Below are 19,938 nucleotides of genomic sequence, written 5' to 3' on the forward strand. Positions count from 1 at the left end.
TGCCAAAGTTTTCTCTTTTTTGTTACTGTAGATGTTTAGCTGCACAGTAAACATCCATGAGGCATACTCTAACATAAACTGATTAATGGTGGTAGGGTTACCGCCATTATCTAGAAAAGGTCTGAGAACAGTTAATGACTTGTAGCGTAACACTGCAGGGTGGCCTGCACGGGTACTTCCATTGCTACAGTTGCTGGTGGTGATATACCAGAAATACTGCATTCAAGGACAGCCCTTTTCAAATAGTTCATAACTGTGAGGAGAAAAGCAGATGCATGTAATAAGTCTTTCATGTAAATGTTTTCTTTATCACTGAACTTTCCTCACTGGAAAATGAGTTAGGAAGAGCAGGAAGAAAGAATACTGGTGTCTCTTTGTACTCTAGCCCCCATCAAGGTAAAGTCCATTCAGACAGACCTGGGACCCTAATGAGTTTGTTCAGAACAGTTATCTCATAAACAAGAGCATGGGATTAATCTCAAAAAATTAGTAATTTGGTCTTCAAAGTATCTTTTTAATGGCATAAAGTAAAATATAGTAAGCTACTTTGAAGAAAAAGAAACAAAATGGCGTCAGCATTTTGTGTAACTGAGTGAAGGTTGACTAATTTTTAAAACTGCATTATCATATATGAACAACCTTATTTCTGGTATCGTTTATCCTCAAAGTCTCTAAAGTGCACTTTCTTCAACCAAAACTTGTAGGAAGACACTACTCGAACTCTGGAGCTGAGGAAGTCCCAGGGTGTTCACAGACTCCAAGCAAAGCTATTTGGTGCTCAACACTGGAGACAAGCACCAGATGTTCCCAGCCAGCTCTAATTCTGGCTCTGCCAGACACAGGCAACGTTACTTAATCCCTTGTTCTTGGGTGTCACTTTCCCTGTCTGTAATGATAACAAAACATTTTGAAGACTGACTAATCCATGGTCCAAAGGCAGTCTCCACATGGCAGCAAAGATGGACACTTCCAGTAGTAGCACGAAGGACAAGGTTTACCAAGTGTTACTGAAGAGGTATGTGACATTCAGTGACACGCATCTGTCCAAAGACTTTTTTCAAACACATTCTGATGTCTCAGAACCAGTGCAGTCTGAACGCTAAACAGATCCATAAAATTTACAGGGTTGTTGTCCAGAATCAGAACTTCATTGCCACTGTGACCTGCTTGGGTGTTTTATTTAAGCCTTCTAAAAGTCATTCTCAGTAGCAGTTTAGATGTTAAGAACCCAGAAAGCTACAAACATTCTGCTTTCTATTTTGCTCAGGGGCCATCTTACTTAGTCTAAACCCATCCCCAGCTGCAGCCATTTAGCCTGTTACATTGATGGCAGGTGGATAACCTTAGTGTCATTCTGATGACCACACAAAGTTTATTTAGATAAACTCAGAAGTTTATTTGCAGTATAAACAGGGTATGATGAGAACCAACCAACCCGAGCAACCTACTCATTTTGTTTACTTAGCTATTGCTCTTGAAAAACAGAAGAGATGACTAAAACCCTGTCAGGCATTATTTTTCCATTTGGTTTTAAAAGAGCCTTCTAATTCAGGGGGCCTTTTTTGTACAATTATGAAACCTTTCATTGTATTAGCACTCTGCTGTAGTTTTTTCTCTAGCAGAGCCAACCCTCTTCCATTTGAGTTTTTAGACTGTGATGACCCTGATGTCTTTAAAGCTGTCGACACAGCACTGAAGAAATACAATGGAGACAGAGCAACTGATAATCAGTTTGCTTTATACATGGTGATGGAAGCCAAGAGAACTGTAAGTAGACCTTCAAAAAAAATTGGAATTGTTTATGCACTCTGAATCAGATTATCTCCATCTTGCTCATAAGAGAGCAAGCATGACAGCAAAATGTCTTCCAAAAATGTTTTTAAAAAAATCAAATAAATTACTTGCACAGTAAGATACTCGTTACTATGACAAGAAGGGTTGTATATTATGTTCTTATCAACAGAACTATGTGTGCCGGTGAATTGCTTGTTAATGCAAGGACTAAAGAATAGAAAATTTCTATCACTAATACAATTTGTTTTACTAGTCTATTCTGTTTTCTCCTTTCTCTGTTGGGAATTCTACCCCTTTCCATCATCAGTAAGGTTTTCAGATCAATGGCAAAACCACACTTATTAAAAAACCTGAATATTATCTTCACTTGGGAAGAGCTGGTATCACACACAAAAAAGAATGACCTGATAAAATTTGGCAATGCTTTCAATAAATTGTTCGTGAATATTATTTGATTGACACTAGTCCTGAGTCACAGATCTATCTAAGAGCACTAGGTGGTATTTTAGTCAAATAGGGTGACAGCTAAAATTACAGAGGGAAAAAAGAATGAAACATGATCCTTTGCCTGGAGTCCTTCTGTATAGCATTAACTAACAAAAGAGTATTTACCTCTGAGAGGCATACAAAGATGATATTACCATAATAATGACAAGCATTACTTTACTTGAAAACAACATCAGCATTTTTTCTTCTATTGGATTGAATTTTCAGATGTAAAACACAAGAAACCCAGTGTCAGAGAGAATATTTTTAACTCCAAAATCACAAGACACTTTACCCAGATGGAAATTGACCTCAGAAAGAGGACATGAATTGCTAAATGCCTTACAGTAAACTACCCACATCTCCTGGCACCTACCCTCTGGTTTTCCTGTTTTCAAACTGGGAAGATTTTAGCATGTAGTGACAAAGACCAAAATCTGGCAAACCCTTTATACAGTAAATATTAAACAACGAGTAGTCCCACTGTCTTCACTGAACTACATACATCCTTAACAACAGCCAAATGCAAACATCTTTATATCAGATCTGTAACACCATCTTCCTTTTGCTGATGTTCCCAAAGGACAGATATTAGTTTCGGTATTTTATCTTAGACAATGTTCTATTTTTAAGAATACGTATTTATTGCAATTTTATTCATCTTTCCTTCTCTAGATATCCATCTTTCCTTTTCTTAAAAGATCTGAGGTGGAAATCAATTATTACTTTAAATCGTTGATCTGACCATGACGTTAAATAAAAAACCAGAGAAAATAAATTGCAATAGAGATTTCCTCATATTTGATGCTCTTTTTTTTAAAAAAAAAAAAGAGTATAGAATTTACTCGCCACTAGTCTCACAATGTTGAATGCATTAATTAAGTAGCTGGTTATTACATATTCATGTACATTCATTATTGATAAAGTAATAAAACTTAAAAGCTGACTGGTGAAAGATCGAACCTGCCCCAGTTAAAGGCATAGCTGTTCATGATAACAATGCAATAAACCAACAGGAAATAACATACAGAAATAATGTCTTTTCTCATGTATTTCGTTTACTCACTGAGCTGGTTTACTGCAGATTTAGAACACTGTAACAGGGAACAGAATTTGGCTCTTTTTAAGTCCACATCCCAGATAGTATAAACTGATGTAGCTCCATAAATGTCAATGTATACCTGCTGAAGATTAAGTCCATGATGTTTTTAGAGACCCTTTCATCCTCTTTTACAGTCTGCAACTGTTAGATCAGGTACCTCTGCACCTCTTCATAGTTGTAGCAATATATGACAGGAATTGAGAGAACACAGAGTATAATTCTGTGTAATAATACTGCGTAAATTCAGTATATTCCACCCACATCAGCTCAGCTTCACTTTCTTGGTACCACTAAGGCGAGACTTATCATGTAATTCTCCCAGCAGTATCATTTGAGGATAACCAGTGTTAATGTACAGCAACTGCCTGTGTTTGTATTTGAAAAGACACACTGTCAGAGCATTTTTAGTGGCTGTAAAAGATTAGTAACTTCTGGCTTTATATCTCCTCTAAAGGGTGAACCAGAAACCTTGCAGTAGGTTAATGTTACCTGTAGGCACAAGCTCACTACTCAGTTTATGGCAAGGATATAATGCCTGCTACTGGTTTACATACATCAGAAACACTTCCACCTGTCAGGCCAAACTCTGCTTAATACTTTGTCTGTATTTCATTTTATGGGATTCCTGAGGCTACCCTCATGAGCAGCTCAGCCTTTAATGCCTACAGGAAAACTGCAGGCACTGCCAAAGGCTGTCTCCAGAGCATATGCCCTCCTCGCCCCTTTCCCCGGAGTAGGCAAGGCAGCTTAACTACCCTGTTACCATTGGGTAAAGGCAGTTTGGGCACTGCCAGGCTGCCTGAGGGTTGCTGGCTGCTGTTTCTGGGCTGCCTGTAGAGTTGTACAGAAGGAAAGTAGACGGATCTGGGAGAAGGCCAAGAGTGAGAGTGAGGGAGTCAGACAGGAGCACAGTCCTCCAAGCTGGTAATTATGCTAACTATCCAAGCAGCAACCCAAATTTGCTTATTTGAAGTACATTTGAATATAAAACCTAACCACTTCTTTCTTGTTTTAAAGCCCTTGGTACTGCAATTTAAAATGAAGGTTGTTGAGCATAGCATGTCTATTGTATCAACATATTGTAATTGTAGGTAAGGGCTGAGTAATATAATTAGATAATTATTGAATGACCAAGATTTGGGAGACCTTGCAGAGAGACCAGCAGCTAATCTGAAACCATACTATAAAATATAAGGTAACCAATGGATAGTATTTACTTTTTGAAGCTCTCTTCACTTATTACTTATCACTTTATTACTATGCAAATGGTGGCATGCATGTTGTTTTTATTCAGGCAGGTCTTGACACACAATTCCATGTGAAATATCGAATACAAGAAACCATTTGTGCCACTGAGGAAAACAAACTCTGGCAAGACTGTGATTACAAAGTATCTACAGAGGCTGTAAGTATCTGACCTCTTTACAAGTTCTCTGTACAGAAACATCAGCATAATGACCAGGACTGAAGTTGCCTGGGGAAAAATACAGTACAGAATTTAAATTTTTTTAGCTGTGTTACTTTTGAGAGCTTATAGGATTAAAGTGCGGTACAGAAATGTTTACAGCTCTGAAGTTAACATTGTATTAGTGAGTTTACTGTTATAATTCTGAATATGTGCGGAAGGGAACGTTTCAGTGCTTCAGTATGAAGGTTCACAATAAATCCAACATAAGATACATGCACAGTAAGAGTGTGAGGGCTGTAAAACTTTCTGTTAATTTGGTATAATGGAAATTTGCATAACCAAATTGACTTCATATCTGCACCAATAAAAATATTGACCTGGAAGCCACTATGGCAGAAAATTTACCAGAGGGTTTTTAGCAGTGCAAAGCATGTCTGGCCCATGCTACTAGAGAGCACCTCTAGAGGAGGTACAATTGGGGCACACAGCATGCAGGAACACTGCACATTCCCAGTGGAAGTCCCTGTTATTTTACACAGTACACAATGCAAAGGTGATGATATCATTTGAATCAATGTGAAATGCAATGGTCATTGCTGCATATCCTCTACTAGCAGAGAGTAAATTAGGTAAATACACAATTTATACAGACTTTACTTATGAGGGTGCATTCATTTCCATTATTCTGACTGTAAATTCTGTAGTTAATTAATAAGCATCAATCATGATTCAAAGCAGTCTTTCAAGTGATCTGCTCAGTTCATCCCATACTCTCCTCACAATCAACAAAACCATTCCTTTTCAGTAACAAAACAGCGAATTAGACATTACTACAAATGTACACATGAACTTGTTCCCCAAACTCAATTTGCAGCTGTCAATTTTGTATAACTAGAGGAATATATAGCACCATATGTTTCTTCAGCAAGGTTCAGACAAATGTTGTCATATGTTTTTGCAGAAAACAGGAGAATGCACAGCTCAAGTTCACATGAATAACACTGAAGAAACAAGTAATGTTTTGCAAAATTGCCAAATTTTTCCAGGTATGTAGCTCTTTGGGGCAGCATTCAACAAGTTTGTTGACAAATAAGAATGGGAAAAATATAATATTGAGACTTTCAGGTAATTTTAAAGGTAGGAGCTCCTTATCATTCTATTCAGACATTTATAAATAATCCTCCATAAGCAACTACACGTTAAACATAAAATTTCACTTCACTGTTACACACATATAGGCTAAGTCAGGGAAGCACTGGCAGTTTCTATCTAGGGTAATGAAAATTGGCACATGCATGTGTAGTAAGTGTCTTCAAACACTGGAATTGCACCAAGTTAAAATTAATTTGCTTAAGACCAAAAGCATATCAGTAACTTAAAGAGTAGATACAATTTGTCACATTTTAATTTTCTGTCCTAATGTATTCAAGTATAAAATTGTGGCAGAAATTATTAGAAAAAAAATTATATGACAAAATTGTACCTTAATTTTCTCTGAACTAAAAATGTTTAAATTATTTCTGTTAAAATTTACCCAAACAAATATTTATCCCAACCAAAAAAAAGGACCATAAAATTTCATTTACAAAATAAAAATCTAGCAGTGATGTAATTATGGAAGAGAGGCTGTGATCTCTTTTAGACCTTAACGATAAGCAGTACTACATAGTAATTTCCTTTATTAGAAAGAGATCACGTTGTTTTAAAGCTTTGTAACTGAGATTGTTATGTGCCTATGCCTAGTGTTCATGTAAGACATAGCCAAGCTAGTTTTGAAATATCCATCTAACTGCTAGCAGGGAGCTAAGTGCATATTAGCTACAGAAATATTTACTGTGATTTCTGAGATGTTTGGCAGCTTATCTTTCGTTTTTGTTCCTAGTTAGCCGTTTAAGCTTTAAACAAGATATACCTACAGCCAATGTCCTTCTAGGAACTGCAGTACGCACAAACTCCATGTTCTGCTACTGAATGAATGCTGCTTGGTTTAGATGCATTTGTAGGGCAATGGTGACATCTAGTTGCCAGTAAAAGGTGTGTGAATCCCACAGAGAATGCAGGGGAAACTTGCATTTGAATCTTTGCTTAGAAAGCTAGAAAAACATACATAAATAAAATTAATCATGTATTCAGCCTAAGAAGCTCATCTCTTGTTGCCAAGTTATAGCAACTCTGAAGAAAGAATACATGTTTGTTCAGCACTTACAAAAATGCTGAGACTACAGTCAGTTTAGAACTGGGTGTACTGTTGTTTTATCATCTCCTTTGTGATTACTCCCTGAAAACATAGACACCTTTTTCTGTAACATGTATATATTTGTCATTACTGAGTCAAAATAAGTGATGCTAGAAATATGAAGGGTTGGACTTGGTTCAAGTACCCCTTGGAAAGCTAAGACTAAGTAGTATTGCTTGCACTGAGATATTCCAAATGTATTGTATTATTCAATACATCAATTATTCAAATGTATTATTCAAATCCAAAGTATTCAAACAGAAAGAGTGAAAAAACTGACCCTACTGGTGAGGGATTTCCCCACCATGTTAGGTACCATACCGTTCATCCTCCTTGGTGGAACCGTTTGACCATATTGACCCTGGACTGGTTTCCTGGCTGGTGCAAGCTGGCATAACTCCATTAAAGGTAGTTTATGCCAGCTGAGAATCAAGCATACAAATTTTACTTCAATTCCACAGAGACCACATATTGTCCCACTTTCGCTCTCAAGCTCACTGAATCATGAAATTAATTTACGTACTGGACTATAAAATTAATTTATGAAAACCCAATCCATGATTACTTGAAAGAGAGTTAATAGGATTAGTAGCAGGAAACAGAAGTTTGAAGATCCCTGTCAAGCTTGTCTATGCACAGCCAATCCAGTTGGTTAAGCCTGAAGGTAACACCAAGTGGTAACTGGAAGCCAAAGTGACTAACAGGGGGATTTCAAACAACACAGCAGTAGACTAGTTCAGCTACAATCCCTAAGGAGCTCAGAGTCAGACCAGTTCACATGGGTGAGCCAAAACACTCTGTCAAAGTCCCCATCCTGGAACATGGTGAGGACAGTAAGCAGCTGCACACAGTGGGTGAGCTCCGAAGACTTTGAAGAACATCTCCTTGGCTGTAGCCTCCATTGGCTCTTCCCCGACTGAATGAGGGATCACACTTCCTTAGTGGTGTCAAAACTACATTGAAGGTTTTTTCAGACTCCTGAATGCACTCCTCTGAATGAAGGTTTCTGCTGAAATCACGCCTGGATCCAAATGTCATGGGTGGCCCCTACCACCACAAACCAAAGCATGTTTCTAAGTACAATGAATGTCTTTGCAGGCCCTGAAACTGGAATGTGGATTTGGTTGATCACTCCAATTAAAAACAGGAAAGGTCCTTGCTTATTGACACTTTTCTTTCATTCCCAGATAGGAAAAATTAAAACCTGGGGCTGTTTTACATGAAGCCCGGTATGTTTTTGGTTTGTTTCTCTTCCAGTTACACCGAAGATAACAGTTGCTAAGGCTACATGTCTTGGATGCTTCCATCCTATATCAAGTGACAGTTTAGAAGTGTCAGAAATTCTGAAACAAGCCATTCAAAAGTTTAACAGGCACAGCAATGAACCTGCCCTTTTTAAGCTTGTGGAAATAAAAGAAGCCAAAATACAGGTTTGTGTATGATTTTTCTCTATATTTTATGAACACCACCCCCTCCTCCCCCCAAACCAGGTACCTTAGTTGTTTTATGTACACTTTTCTGATTTTAAGGTGGCTTATACTTTATAATAAAAGCATAAAAAACGCATACAGAGTGTAGACCCTGTAACTAATTCTCATAATTTATAAGGAATCATAACCTGTTATCTACTGGATTTTCAGAGCTGTCAACTTTACAAACTGGTAGTAAACATATTTTTTCTTTATCTGCAGTTTTATCTAACCACTGTTTAGCACCAGTTTATTTGCATTCAGTGCTGACACAGGCATCTTGTGTCATCTCACGTGCTCTCTGGTATTCCACTTGGCCTCTCCCTAAAGCTGCAGCAGGAGCAGATTTCTTCTAGGTTCTGTGCCAAAACTGCCAGCCTGCACAGATGTCTCATACTCTACAGCCTCTCAAACAGCAGCAGGCATCTATGTTTTTGTAATGCAATAGGACCCATATGTCAGCAGCTGCTATACGCTATAGGGTAAACCCCATTCAGCAAAAACGGGTAAGAAAAACAAAAAGCCAGCATGACACTTGCTGAAAGATATTGGCGCTCAGGAATAGCTGCTTTGCAAGAAAGGACTGCTCAGGTTGCAGAAATTCTGCATCATCTGGTATTCCATGCAAAAATTATTTCCCTGTGAAAGGATATCCTATGGCTTGGTGTGATGTTGCTGGAAAGTTGTTTCTTATGTGGTTTTTAACTAGTATATAACCCAATGCCAAATACAGACCCTTTTCTTGGAATGTGCATGTATTTAGTTAGCCAAAAAGCATCACCTTGACTCATGTCAATTTGACCCATGATTTAATTCAGACTGTCATCTTTCTATTTGCTGAGGGCAACGATCGTCTTAGCTGAAAGACAAGCTTGCACAACATTTAAGACAAAATGTCACAGACAGACTGCAATCCAGCAGCTGGGAAGAGAACCATCACATTACTTCTGGCCAACAGAGACTAGTCAGAGTTCTCCACCTGATCTGGGATGGGAAGTTCCTATATTTGATTCTTATTTCACTTTTTTACTCCAATGTTACCTGACCCAACACTGTGACATGGAGGGATTTCATGGGTGAGAAGCAGTAGCTACAGTGAGGAAAACTGAACTGCTTCCTGGGGAGAAAATGAAAAAAAGGGGTCACAAATCTGAACAAAACAGCAGGTGGGAGAAGATAAAGCTCAAGGCGGACACAGTTATAGGTAGGTGATAAATGCAGGACACTCAATAACAAATGATGCCAGCACTATAAAGTTACATTACTCAGACACTGTTTTATTATGTCCCATGCTCAGGAATGTAGGACTTGCCAAGCTGTGTTAGTATAGTCATCTATCTAGACCAGCTTTCTGTCACTGGGAGTAATAAGTAACAGATACTTTGGAGGAAAGTGCAAGAAACCAAGCATTATGAGGCTGCAGGCTTGTCAGGAGAAGTGGAATCCAAATAGAAAGTGCACTTCTAATATATGCGTGGCTTAGTTTATTTCTTGTATCACAAGGACAAGATTTTTTTTGCTGTCCATGAATACTCTCAGACTCAGTGACTGCACAGTGATTTGGTGAATGGAAGTCACTAGAAGAATATTTTTGCATTCTTTGCTAATCACATTTAATGGTTTAACTTCCAGGGTTGTATTGGTCTACATAATATATCTCCTAAATATCTGTTCCAGGTGGTAGCTGGATGGAATTACGTAATTAAATATGATATTGAGGAGACTAATTGCTCCAAAGACCAATTTCAAGATTTAACTCCAGAGTGCAAAATTACTTCTAGAGGTGTAAGTAATCTTCAAAATCTGTTTATCAAGAAAATGCCATATTAACAAATGATCATTGAGATTTGACTCAAGAAAATATTTGTAGTCTTGCTTCACTTTGTGAATGAAGTTTAAATCCAGGCTATAGAAACTGTCTGTGCAATTAGAACATCCATGCCTTCTCCTAAACCAGTGATGAAGATGACCACTGAAATATTTACAGATTATAGACTCTAAACAGTCCCACCAAAATAATAAATCCCTTGAAGTTCCTATCCAGATGTTCAAAGAGTTACTCGGGTACAACCCAAAAAGCAATAATTATAATTAGCACTGTTTTTTCCAGCTTAAGACATATTTTCTAAGAAAAGTAAGTAGCTGAACTAATCCTTAACCTCTACCACAGTCCAAATAAGAAAGCTTCAAAATAAATTTATCAATAAACATACATACTCTAGCTAAACAGTGTTGCAAAACCAAGTACTTCCTCTGCTTCTCTGACCTTGAACAGAATTCACTGTACCACAACCAGAGGGTTGCTCTCTCAACCAGCCTCCCTGAACCTGCTTACTATGGGGTCAGGCAAACATTTCAGCAAATACAAGGTAGAGGGCAGGAACGTGCAGTTATAATGAACAGTGATGGTAAATGGTAAATGGGAGGGGAGGGACTGCAGGAGTCCTGACTTGCATCTGTTTCGGCTGTTGTGGAGGTGCAATGTTGAGTGTTACATTCAAGAGCCTCCCCTGTTTGAAAATTACTCCTCGGATGTCTCAGGAATGTTTCAGAAGCATTGATCAAAAAAGGAAAGAATGACAATACTGTGATTCTCAGTCTCCTATTATTTACCAGGCTAGCTGAAGGAAATCTCTCCATTAGTCGTGCTTGCCCTTAAATCTTAAGGAAGTTACTTAATCTGCTTGGGTCGGAGTTTCCCAACCTGTCACCTAGAGGTAGCAACTTCTGTCCACCTCACATAATGCAGGAGTGCTACCTCATTCACAAACTGCTTTGACCATGCAGGGTTTGTGGGATTGGATCTTTATCACTTATCCCCTGAAATGTTAAGCAGCCCTGCTAATAGATCATCGACAGGTATTATTAGAATATGATATTCCAAGAATATTCCATACCTTGGAATGACCAAATTCCATGGAATTTGTTCCATACCTTTATTCAGCTCTGTATTATTCATTTTGAAATGGGAGGATGAGAACTGCACCCTGTATTCAACATGCATGTGAATCACAGGGCTATAGTGGGGCATAATGTCATTCTCTTTAACCTGGATAATAAGCCTTGATGTTATTTTAAAATTTTTTTTTCTAAACCATCACTAAGCAGATTTTTTTATGGGTGACATTTTCACATATATGTCATAGCCCTAAGATCTTGATCCTGATTTTTAACAGACTTCCTTCTTATTCTATAGTTGATTCGTTTCCTTTAGAGTCTTTGGTAAGGGATTTCACTGAAACCTTTTGGAAAATTTACATACACTTTATCATAGGGTGTCTTTATCCACTTTTGTTGTGGCTTCTGAAGAAGTTTGACAAATCTGCAAAATACAACTTATGTTTACAATGGAAACCCTGTCCTCTCTTTGATGTATTCATGCCTCCTAGTTCTTTCCTTATTACCATTTCTAATCACTTGAATGGTTGAGACATCAGTTTTATGGGCCTATAACCTTTTTAAAAAAGAACAGGATCAACATCTGCTTTCTTCCAACCCTAAGATATCAAGGCTATTTTAAGCAAGTCACCTACCACAATTCCCTTAGAAGACTTGAGTAAATACAAGAAACTCAGTAATGTTTGATTTGTTAATTGCATAATCTTCTTTTTAGTCTTTACAGTTTGAGACAGAAATTCCAGTGAGCTCTCCATAAAATAGGATTCTGGCTTGGAAGCTTCTCCATTTCCTTCTGTAACGAACACATACAAATAGTTCATTTAGCTTCTCTTTTACGGTTTTATTTTCTCTGAGTGGTCCTTTTGAACCTTGATTGTTTATTGGCTCTGCAGACTGTCTGTCAGGCTTCTTGCTCCCAATATATTGAAGGAAGGAATGAATCATTAATAGTATGTTTGACTTATTCTGTTAGCAGGAAGGCATTACGATGTGAGCTTGTTCATTATTTCTAAATAACAAGGAGCTCTTTTGGGTTTTTTACTCCAGCATATAGGTAAATGTGATGCCAAAGCATTTGAAAATCTTCATGGGCAGATGGTCGATATTGAAAGCCAATGCAAGTTTCCAGGTATGTCATAGGCACTATTAACTTTAAAAATTCTGCAATTTTCAATGCTTTCTTACAATTGTAAAAAATGACAAAATAAAAAAGCTAGAGATGAAAACAGGTAATAACACAAGTAAGTAATTCTTCTGGGGCCAAAAAAGCACTGCCTCTTAATGAAATATTACCACAGGTTTTTTTCACTTCCTGCAAGTATTTTATATGCAGCTGAAAATTACATTTTATCATTTGTACACTGCCCTACCTGCATGGCATGGAGCTGGTTGCTGACTCTCATTTGGAGATTAATAGATACAAAGTCAGAGTATAACTGTCCTACAAAAATTGATTCCTTCTCCACCACAATGATAAGCAGGTTAATATCACATTGTTTAAATAAATAACAACTTCCAACTTTCCAAAGAGCTCCAAGGTATTCATTTGAAAGGCAAAGGAGCTGACAAGTTTAAGATTTTGTCCAAAATTGATAACTACTGATACCACCACTTCCCCCCCCCCCCCCCCCCATATTGCATGGTTATACTTACATTTGATGCGTTAGAGGCTTATTTTTTTCCCTAGCATTACAGTCATACTCCCAAATCGTTTTCTTTTTGTGACTTTTTCCTCCAGCCATCTATTTGGACACAGATTATCACAGCTCCAGAGCTTTAGAACAGGGAGTACAGCTCTAACCCTTTTAATCAGTGCAGCATTCTTGCCCATTCAGAGTTGGTTTTCTTCAAGAAATGATAATGATATTCTTCAACACACTCATTCATTGCCAATAAGATGCACCTTTTGTTTCACCTGATTCAGGTCCTTCCATATGTATAGATGTTCCCTCTCTTTACTTGCTAACTACCTGCAATTGATACGCACAATTCTTGTTTTATGAGAAAACTGTTAAGTGTCCAATGCGACACTAGGTGCTGATGCAGTGCTCTTTTAGGTAACCAAGATATGATAATGCTGATCATACAAAACTCCAAGATATTTTGGTTTCATTTGATAGACCCAAATACAAAGCGTTCCAGAAGGCAGGGGTGTATAACTAACTGCTTTTCCAGCCTATATCTACGTTGAATCTTTCGTTCCTTAGATCTGAAATCTATTGGTTTCTTTCAGCTGAAGACAAGGGAATTCATGACGCTTGCTCTGGTTGTCCGACGACTATCCCAAAAGACAGTCCAGAACTGAAGGAACTACTGAAGGTTTCTATGGAGAAGTATAATTCAGAGAGCAATGATGATTTCTACTATAAAGTTGGAGAAATAGAAACAGCGACAGTTCAGGTTGGGATCTACCACAGAGATGAGGAACAGATATGGCAATGTTATTGGTCTGAGTGAATGTTAGCTAAAGTTTGTATTTAGATTTGAAATGATGCTTTTCTCTAAGCGTTGATACATGTGGTAATTTTTCATGCAATTTTTCTTGCAAAATTTTCTCCATCTTGGTTTGCATTCAGAAGTGATTTAAATATCTCCCATATCTTAATTTTTTTATTTTTCTTAAAACATTATTTTAAAAGCATGGGAAAAAGGTTGACTTAGGGTATCTGATTTCTGTATATCTACCCCACTTTTTACCAGCCTTTGTAACAGACCTTAGACTTCTAAAATAGAAAAGATTTATTAGACGAAACTACCCACTTGAACCACCCCACCAACACTATGTTATTTTAGGCACTGTCCACCCTACAGTAGCTGTAAGCTCCAAGAAAAGGGGCTTCCCGTTTCCCTTAGAAATCTGTTAATTTATATACTGATTCTGCTGCTAATAATACTCCAGCTAGATTCAGAAAAGAACATCTGTGCATAATTTAAGATATACAGATAAATACAGCTGGATAAAGAAGAACAAGGAATCAAGAGGATAATATTGGTCCACATTTGCATTTGGCTTTTTTACTGTCCCAACATATCAAAACAGAGGTTTAGGACAGAATTGAAAATAAGACAGTGGAGTAGTTCAGAAATATTTTGTCAAGAACTCCCCCTGAGCATGAGGGGTACCACTGGAGAAGGCACTAAAAGCACAACAGCGTTTTTCTGAATAGCTCATGTTATCTCGTACTAATAATATGTGCGCTTTTTCTTCTTTTAAACATTCTTTTCTTCTTTCAAGCGTTTTTCTTTTTAATTTTTCATACCATGATTGATATTAGCACGCATACATTTTTTAAATAGACTTAAAAGAGACAGAATTTCATAGTTTCCCTGCTGTCTCTGTAGCAAGATATATTATCTTGGCCTCTGTAAAAAATACTAAGAGAACTCGTACCAGGCACGTTCTTGAACCCATGCAGTTTCTTCTCCTTAATGCATTTGGCAAATATGTTCATTTTCAACTGACCCTGTTCATCACACACTTCATTTTACTCACATTCCACTTTTCTTACATCATATTTTGCTCTCTACAGTAGTATTTCTAATAATTTCATTTGTTATTAATGAAATTACTACAGGCATCCAATAAAACAAAGCCAAAACTCCAGGTCTGATATTATTCTGACCTGTTTCCTTCGATTTCAGGGCTGGAAATTTTGAGAATGGGAACTGGAGAAAGACGATTAGAAGCAGATAGTTTTCTGCTACATATTTTATGTTGTTCTTAACCTCTGTTGTCCCAGTGGTCAGGACTTGTAGGATATAAGTAGTATAAGCTTGTAGAAGAACATCTTTCCTGTGAAGCCTTTTCAATAAAATGCCTTTACCTCAGAAAGCCTTCTCGCTGATTTTTCAGGTGGTTGCAGGAGAAATCTACCGTATACAATTTGCAGTCCAGAAGACAAACTGCTCAAAGAAAGAGTTCAAAAAACTTCATGAAGACTGTGAAGCCACATCAGGCAGTGTAAGTAATGACGATGTCACCAACTGTAATGTTCCTATGGGACGCATTCATTTGCACCAGAAATTGTAAACACTTAAGTAACATTACATCTTGAGTTCCGTTACCTCTTTCAGAGAGGTTTCAAGAAGGACACCTTTCACTGTTTGTAACCCAAGCCAGTGACAGTGTTAGTAAAACATGAAGCTTAAACAAAGTCACTCCAAGCCAGGATTAGTGCTTACTGCAAAGTGAAAGGAGCTTGCTTCTGATAATAATGAATCAAAGAAAGGAGGGGAGGAGGCTGCTGTGAAATGAAATAGCTGCAATACTCCTGACTCTGTAGACTTGCACCTAAGTAAAACATGAGATTGGAGGGTTACTGGTGTGCAAAGGAATGATGTTTCTCTATAACGTGCATGCTACTGATATGGCAAAATGTGTTCCAGACACTGGAAAGTAATGCTGATATGGCCAGAAACCACTGGCAAGGGAGTTGGTTGGGAAAGAAGGGCCTGATTTCCCCTCTCTTTTCCCACCATATGAAGAGTGCTTACCTGTGAGGTTTTAAAATCTGTTAGTGTGGCAGGCACTAAATAGAAAAAAAAAAGCCTTTCTGTCTATCTCAATTTCCCAATTTTTAGCAGAAGAAATACCACCACAAAATATATTTCTTAGGAATATCATGAAGATTAAAGAGTTAGTGCTCCAAAAGTGCTGGAGATGAAAAATCCAATTTTTCAAGATCCAATCTCCAATCAAAAGTTGAATTACAGTGTTCATACAGACATACTATAACCTCTAAAAGCTAAGTAGTGATGTGTCCCAATACAGAAGTCTCCATCACTAAGATGGTATATTTATAAGTATTCTTAAAAAATTTTTTTTCATGCACAACTCTATTCCTTTGTGTCTGATGTTTTGTTGCCTCAAGGAGTTGATTTTTGTTCTGTCAACAGGCACCATTGCTATGCGAAGCACACATTTATGTGACTCCATGGGAGAATAAAACCTTTCCCCAGGTTAACTGCTCTATTGAACGGTCAATGGTATGATTCCTCTTTATTACCCATCATCATAAGTAGAGTGTAGAACAAAGGCAGTCATTAAATTCTCATCCATTCCAAATTATCCCATATTTTGTACCAGAAAAAAAGGAACACGTAGTTCTTTTATCAACCTCAGTAATAACACAGTCCTCCCTCTCACCTTCTAACCTCAGCAACTTGTTACATCGAAGGCAGTTTCACCACAAGGTGAGACAGTGGACAACACAGTGATTACGGAAATACAAAAGCAACAGGTCGGAGAGAAGATTCTGCCTGTTGACTACTCTTTTGCATTATCAGTTAAGCTCTGAAGTATCAAGCCGCATCAGCTCTTTTGAATTACCATTCACACTAGGTTTAAAAATTGAGACAAAAATGTATTTGGCAACACAATAATTATACCCCACAGATTTCAAAAGCTCTGTGAATCTTTTCATATTAGTCAAGTAGCAGATCTCCTGCCACAAGCTGTCAATCTCTGCAGGAAGATCTTTCAGTTTTGTTCCTGCCCAGCTCCTTGATTAACTAGCCCTGAACATGGGTCAGTTTGAAAATTTCAGAATGACATATAATTTTTTTTTAATTATCAGAACTTTTTTAATTCTGATGATTGCAGGTTTTTTAATAAATGCAGGGGCTCCCATGCTCCCCAATGACGAAGAGAAGATACACTGAATAAAGGGAGATTGATTAACTTGCATTTGTATTCAATAACTTCGCTGAGCTTAGCACCTTCATAACTACCTATTAATTCATTATGTATCAACAAATAAACATCTCTCCTCTTTGTTTTCACTACAATATTGTACCCACATCAGCTTTCAAATTAGCTCCATCCCAAACAACTCTGATTTGCAGCTAGATAATGACCAGACACTTTGGTGAACAGAAATTGAGCCCATGTTGGATAGTGACTCTACACCATGCATTCAGTCTTTGTCTTCCAGTTGAACAGTTATGGGGAAACAGAGACTACTCAATAACAACTGACTGTTTCATATTATCAGCTTTAACCTGTATCTGTTATTTCTAAGTAGTCTTATGAAATGCATATGTCAAATCTAGAAACAAAAAAATTGAATAGTTGCATTTCATATAACAAAACAACCCAGATCTTTTGTATATGCTGGTATTGAGGCAACTCAGAGATGTACTCGCCTTTAGCATAAACTGGTTTTATACATCAGAGTGTTATACTCTAACAAGTGCAGGGACATGTAGTCCTAGAAATCAACTGTATTGCTTATAAATTAGAACCAGTATACATTTTCTTCACTGTAGCATCATTCACGTGTTAAACTGGCAGAATTTCAGCAATATATAAATTGTTCTTTTAACATATAACTGCTAAAATACTCTGGAACTATTTGGGAGGGTGTTTACGTTTCCATGCTTATCACAGGTCTAAAAGATAATTATTTGGTTTACTTTAAAAATCTGATAACATATTTTTGCTTAATTACTTATGTACTGCAATGAGCCAGCTTCTAAATTTCTCAAATCTTAAGCTATTGTTCTTGTTCATGTAACAGATATGGCTATTATTGCAATGTTTTTTAGGGTGTATTTCTAAGAAGGCCTGCTGGATTCACACCTTTCCGAAGCTTTGCTATGCTAGAACAGCCACGGTCTCATACAAATAAAGAAGAAAGGCAAAGAGCTGGCGAAGAAACAAGACAAGATGATGGACAGGAAACAGAAGGTGAAGGTGAACCAGAGCATAAACATGGGCATAAACACAGGCATAAATATGGGCATAAACACAAGCATAGATATAGAAAGGATCATGAGTCTGACACAAGGCATAGGCATGAAATTGGTTGTAGGCACAGAACTGGCCATGGGTGTGGGCATAAAAACCACAGTAAAAATGGTAAACATAAACATCCAAACCCCAAATCTTCTGAGGAGTCCAATGAGAGGGTTTTTAATCGAAATGAAACCCTCCCATCATCCAGTGCTGAAACAGCATCAGAGCTAGTTAATCCAGGGGTTGCAAGAAAGGAAATCAGTACACCTGCGGAACCACTAATTCTTCCTCATACTTCTTTACTTAATGGGTTGCCAGATCGCCCAGAATCTCCTCCTCCCAGATGTCCTGGAAAACCATGGAAACAAATTATGGACCTTCCAGCTCCTCCTACCTTTCCCAGAGAATTCACAAATGAGGATCTCTTGTTTTCCACAGTAGAAAACATCAATCCAGCAACAGAAACCTCAACACCTCCCCAAAACAAAGAGAAAGACCTTGATCTCTCAGATGCCTTACAATAATTCAAACATTGTAGGATTCATTTCAGAAATCATACATAGAAAAATACTGCCTTTTGAAATGTATAAAATATGAAGAGGTAAAAGCTCCTATTCTGTCAGCTAAGATACTCAAGTAGGTCACCGGTACTTCTGCAGACCTAAGACCATACAGCAATACTCTATATTTGCATATGTTTACAAAGATGTAAATCAGGCAGTGGCACCAATGATTCAGAACAAGCCTAGTAAAAGGACCAGGCAAGCCAATAGCCTTCTGCTGCAGAAGTTACAGTTGTATCTCATATGCCTCAAGTTGCTATAAATGTAAAGAGAATCACTGCATCAAATTTTACCATGTTATAGAGTCATAGAATCATGGAATCATAGAATCATTAAGGTCGGTAAAGACCTCTGGATCACAGAATCACAGGTTGGAAGGGACCTCAGGGATCATCTAGTCCAACCTTTCTAGGGAGAGCACAGCCTAGACAAGATGGCCCAGCACCCTGTCCAGGCAACTCTTAAAGGTGTCCAATGTGGCTGAGTCAACCACTTCCCTAGGGGATTATTCCAATGGTTGACTGTCCTCACTGTGAAAAATTTTCCTCTCGTGTCCAATCAGAATCTCCCCAAGAGCCACTTGTGTCCATTCCCCCTTGTCCTCTCCATGTGACTCCATGTAAAAAGGGAGTCTCCATCTTTTTTGTAACTGCCCCTTAAGTACTGGTACATCAAATCCAACTGTCAACCCAACACTACCATGCTTCCTAAACCATGCCCTGAAGTGCCGCGTCTACACATCTTATGTTTAAAATAACGGCACAAAGAATTTTGCAGATTATGTGAAGAATCTCAACCAAATATGGATAAGACAAAAGCATGCCGATATAAAGCAAGGATGCTGTTTTTAGATATGCAGAATAACATTTATCTAATTTCCTGGATTGAATCTTTTAAAGAACAAAATAAAATAAAGGAACCCATTTTACCTGTCAATTTCTTTAAACAAATTAATATTACCACCAGTCTATTACAAGCAAGTTGTTCTGTTGAATGAGATAACAGGGTGTGCTGGTTTTGGCTGAGAAGGGGTTAATTCTCTGCACTGTAGTGCCGGTGGTGGTCAGGGACCTTTCCAGCTTCCCGCGGCTGCCACGTCGGCGGGAGGCTGGGAGGGGCGGGGCCATGGTGGGGGCGGCTGACCCCGACTGGCCAATGGCAGGTTCCTTCCATACCACGTGACACCATGACCAGTATATCTGGGGGGGCAGTTTGTGCCTGGGGCGGGGGGGGGGGCACACTGTTG

General features: G+C 38.0%; 2 protein-coding genes across 6 annotated transcripts in view; one reads left to right on the top strand and one right to left on the bottom strand.

The window, feature by feature from the left end:
* RHBDD1 (rhomboid domain containing 1) overlaps positions 1 to 19,938 on the bottom strand; it is a 199,644-nt gene that overhangs the window by 107,468 nt on the left and 72,238 nt on the right. The gene's annotated exons all lie outside the window — the stretch shown is intronic.
* Positions 1,476 to 19,628, top strand: KNG1 (kininogen 1). Of its 4 annotated transcripts, none has more exons than XM_075099191.1 (11): positions 1,479 to 1,767; positions 4,677 to 4,787; positions 5,752 to 5,836; positions 8,284 to 8,456; positions 10,173 to 10,280; positions 12,441 to 12,522; positions 13,627 to 13,793; positions 15,247 to 15,354; positions 16,290 to 16,379; positions 17,940 to 18,087; positions 18,448 to 19,628. In XM_075099191.1, the coding sequence occupies exons 1-11, from the start codon at positions 1,573 to 1,575 to the stop codon at positions 18,651 to 18,653; spliced, it is 1,473 nt and encodes a 490-aa protein (XP_074955292.1). In that variant the 5' UTR covers positions 1,479 to 1,572; the 3' UTR covers positions 18,654 to 19,628. The 4 variants fall into 4 exon arrangements, with proteins under 4 accessions (XP_074955291.1, XP_074955290.1, XP_074955292.1 ...); XM_075099192.1 differs by having other exon boundaries at positions 17,940 to 18,081; XM_075099189.1 differs by having other exon boundaries at positions 1,478 to 1,767; positions 17,940 to 19,628.

This window comes from Phalacrocorax aristotelis, chromosome 7 (genome assembly GCF_949628215.1).
Source record: "Phalacrocorax aristotelis chromosome 7, bGulAri2.1, whole genome shotgun sequence".
Classification (NCBI taxonomy): domain Eukaryota; kingdom Metazoa; phylum Chordata; class Aves; order Suliformes; family Phalacrocoracidae; genus Phalacrocorax; species Phalacrocorax aristotelis.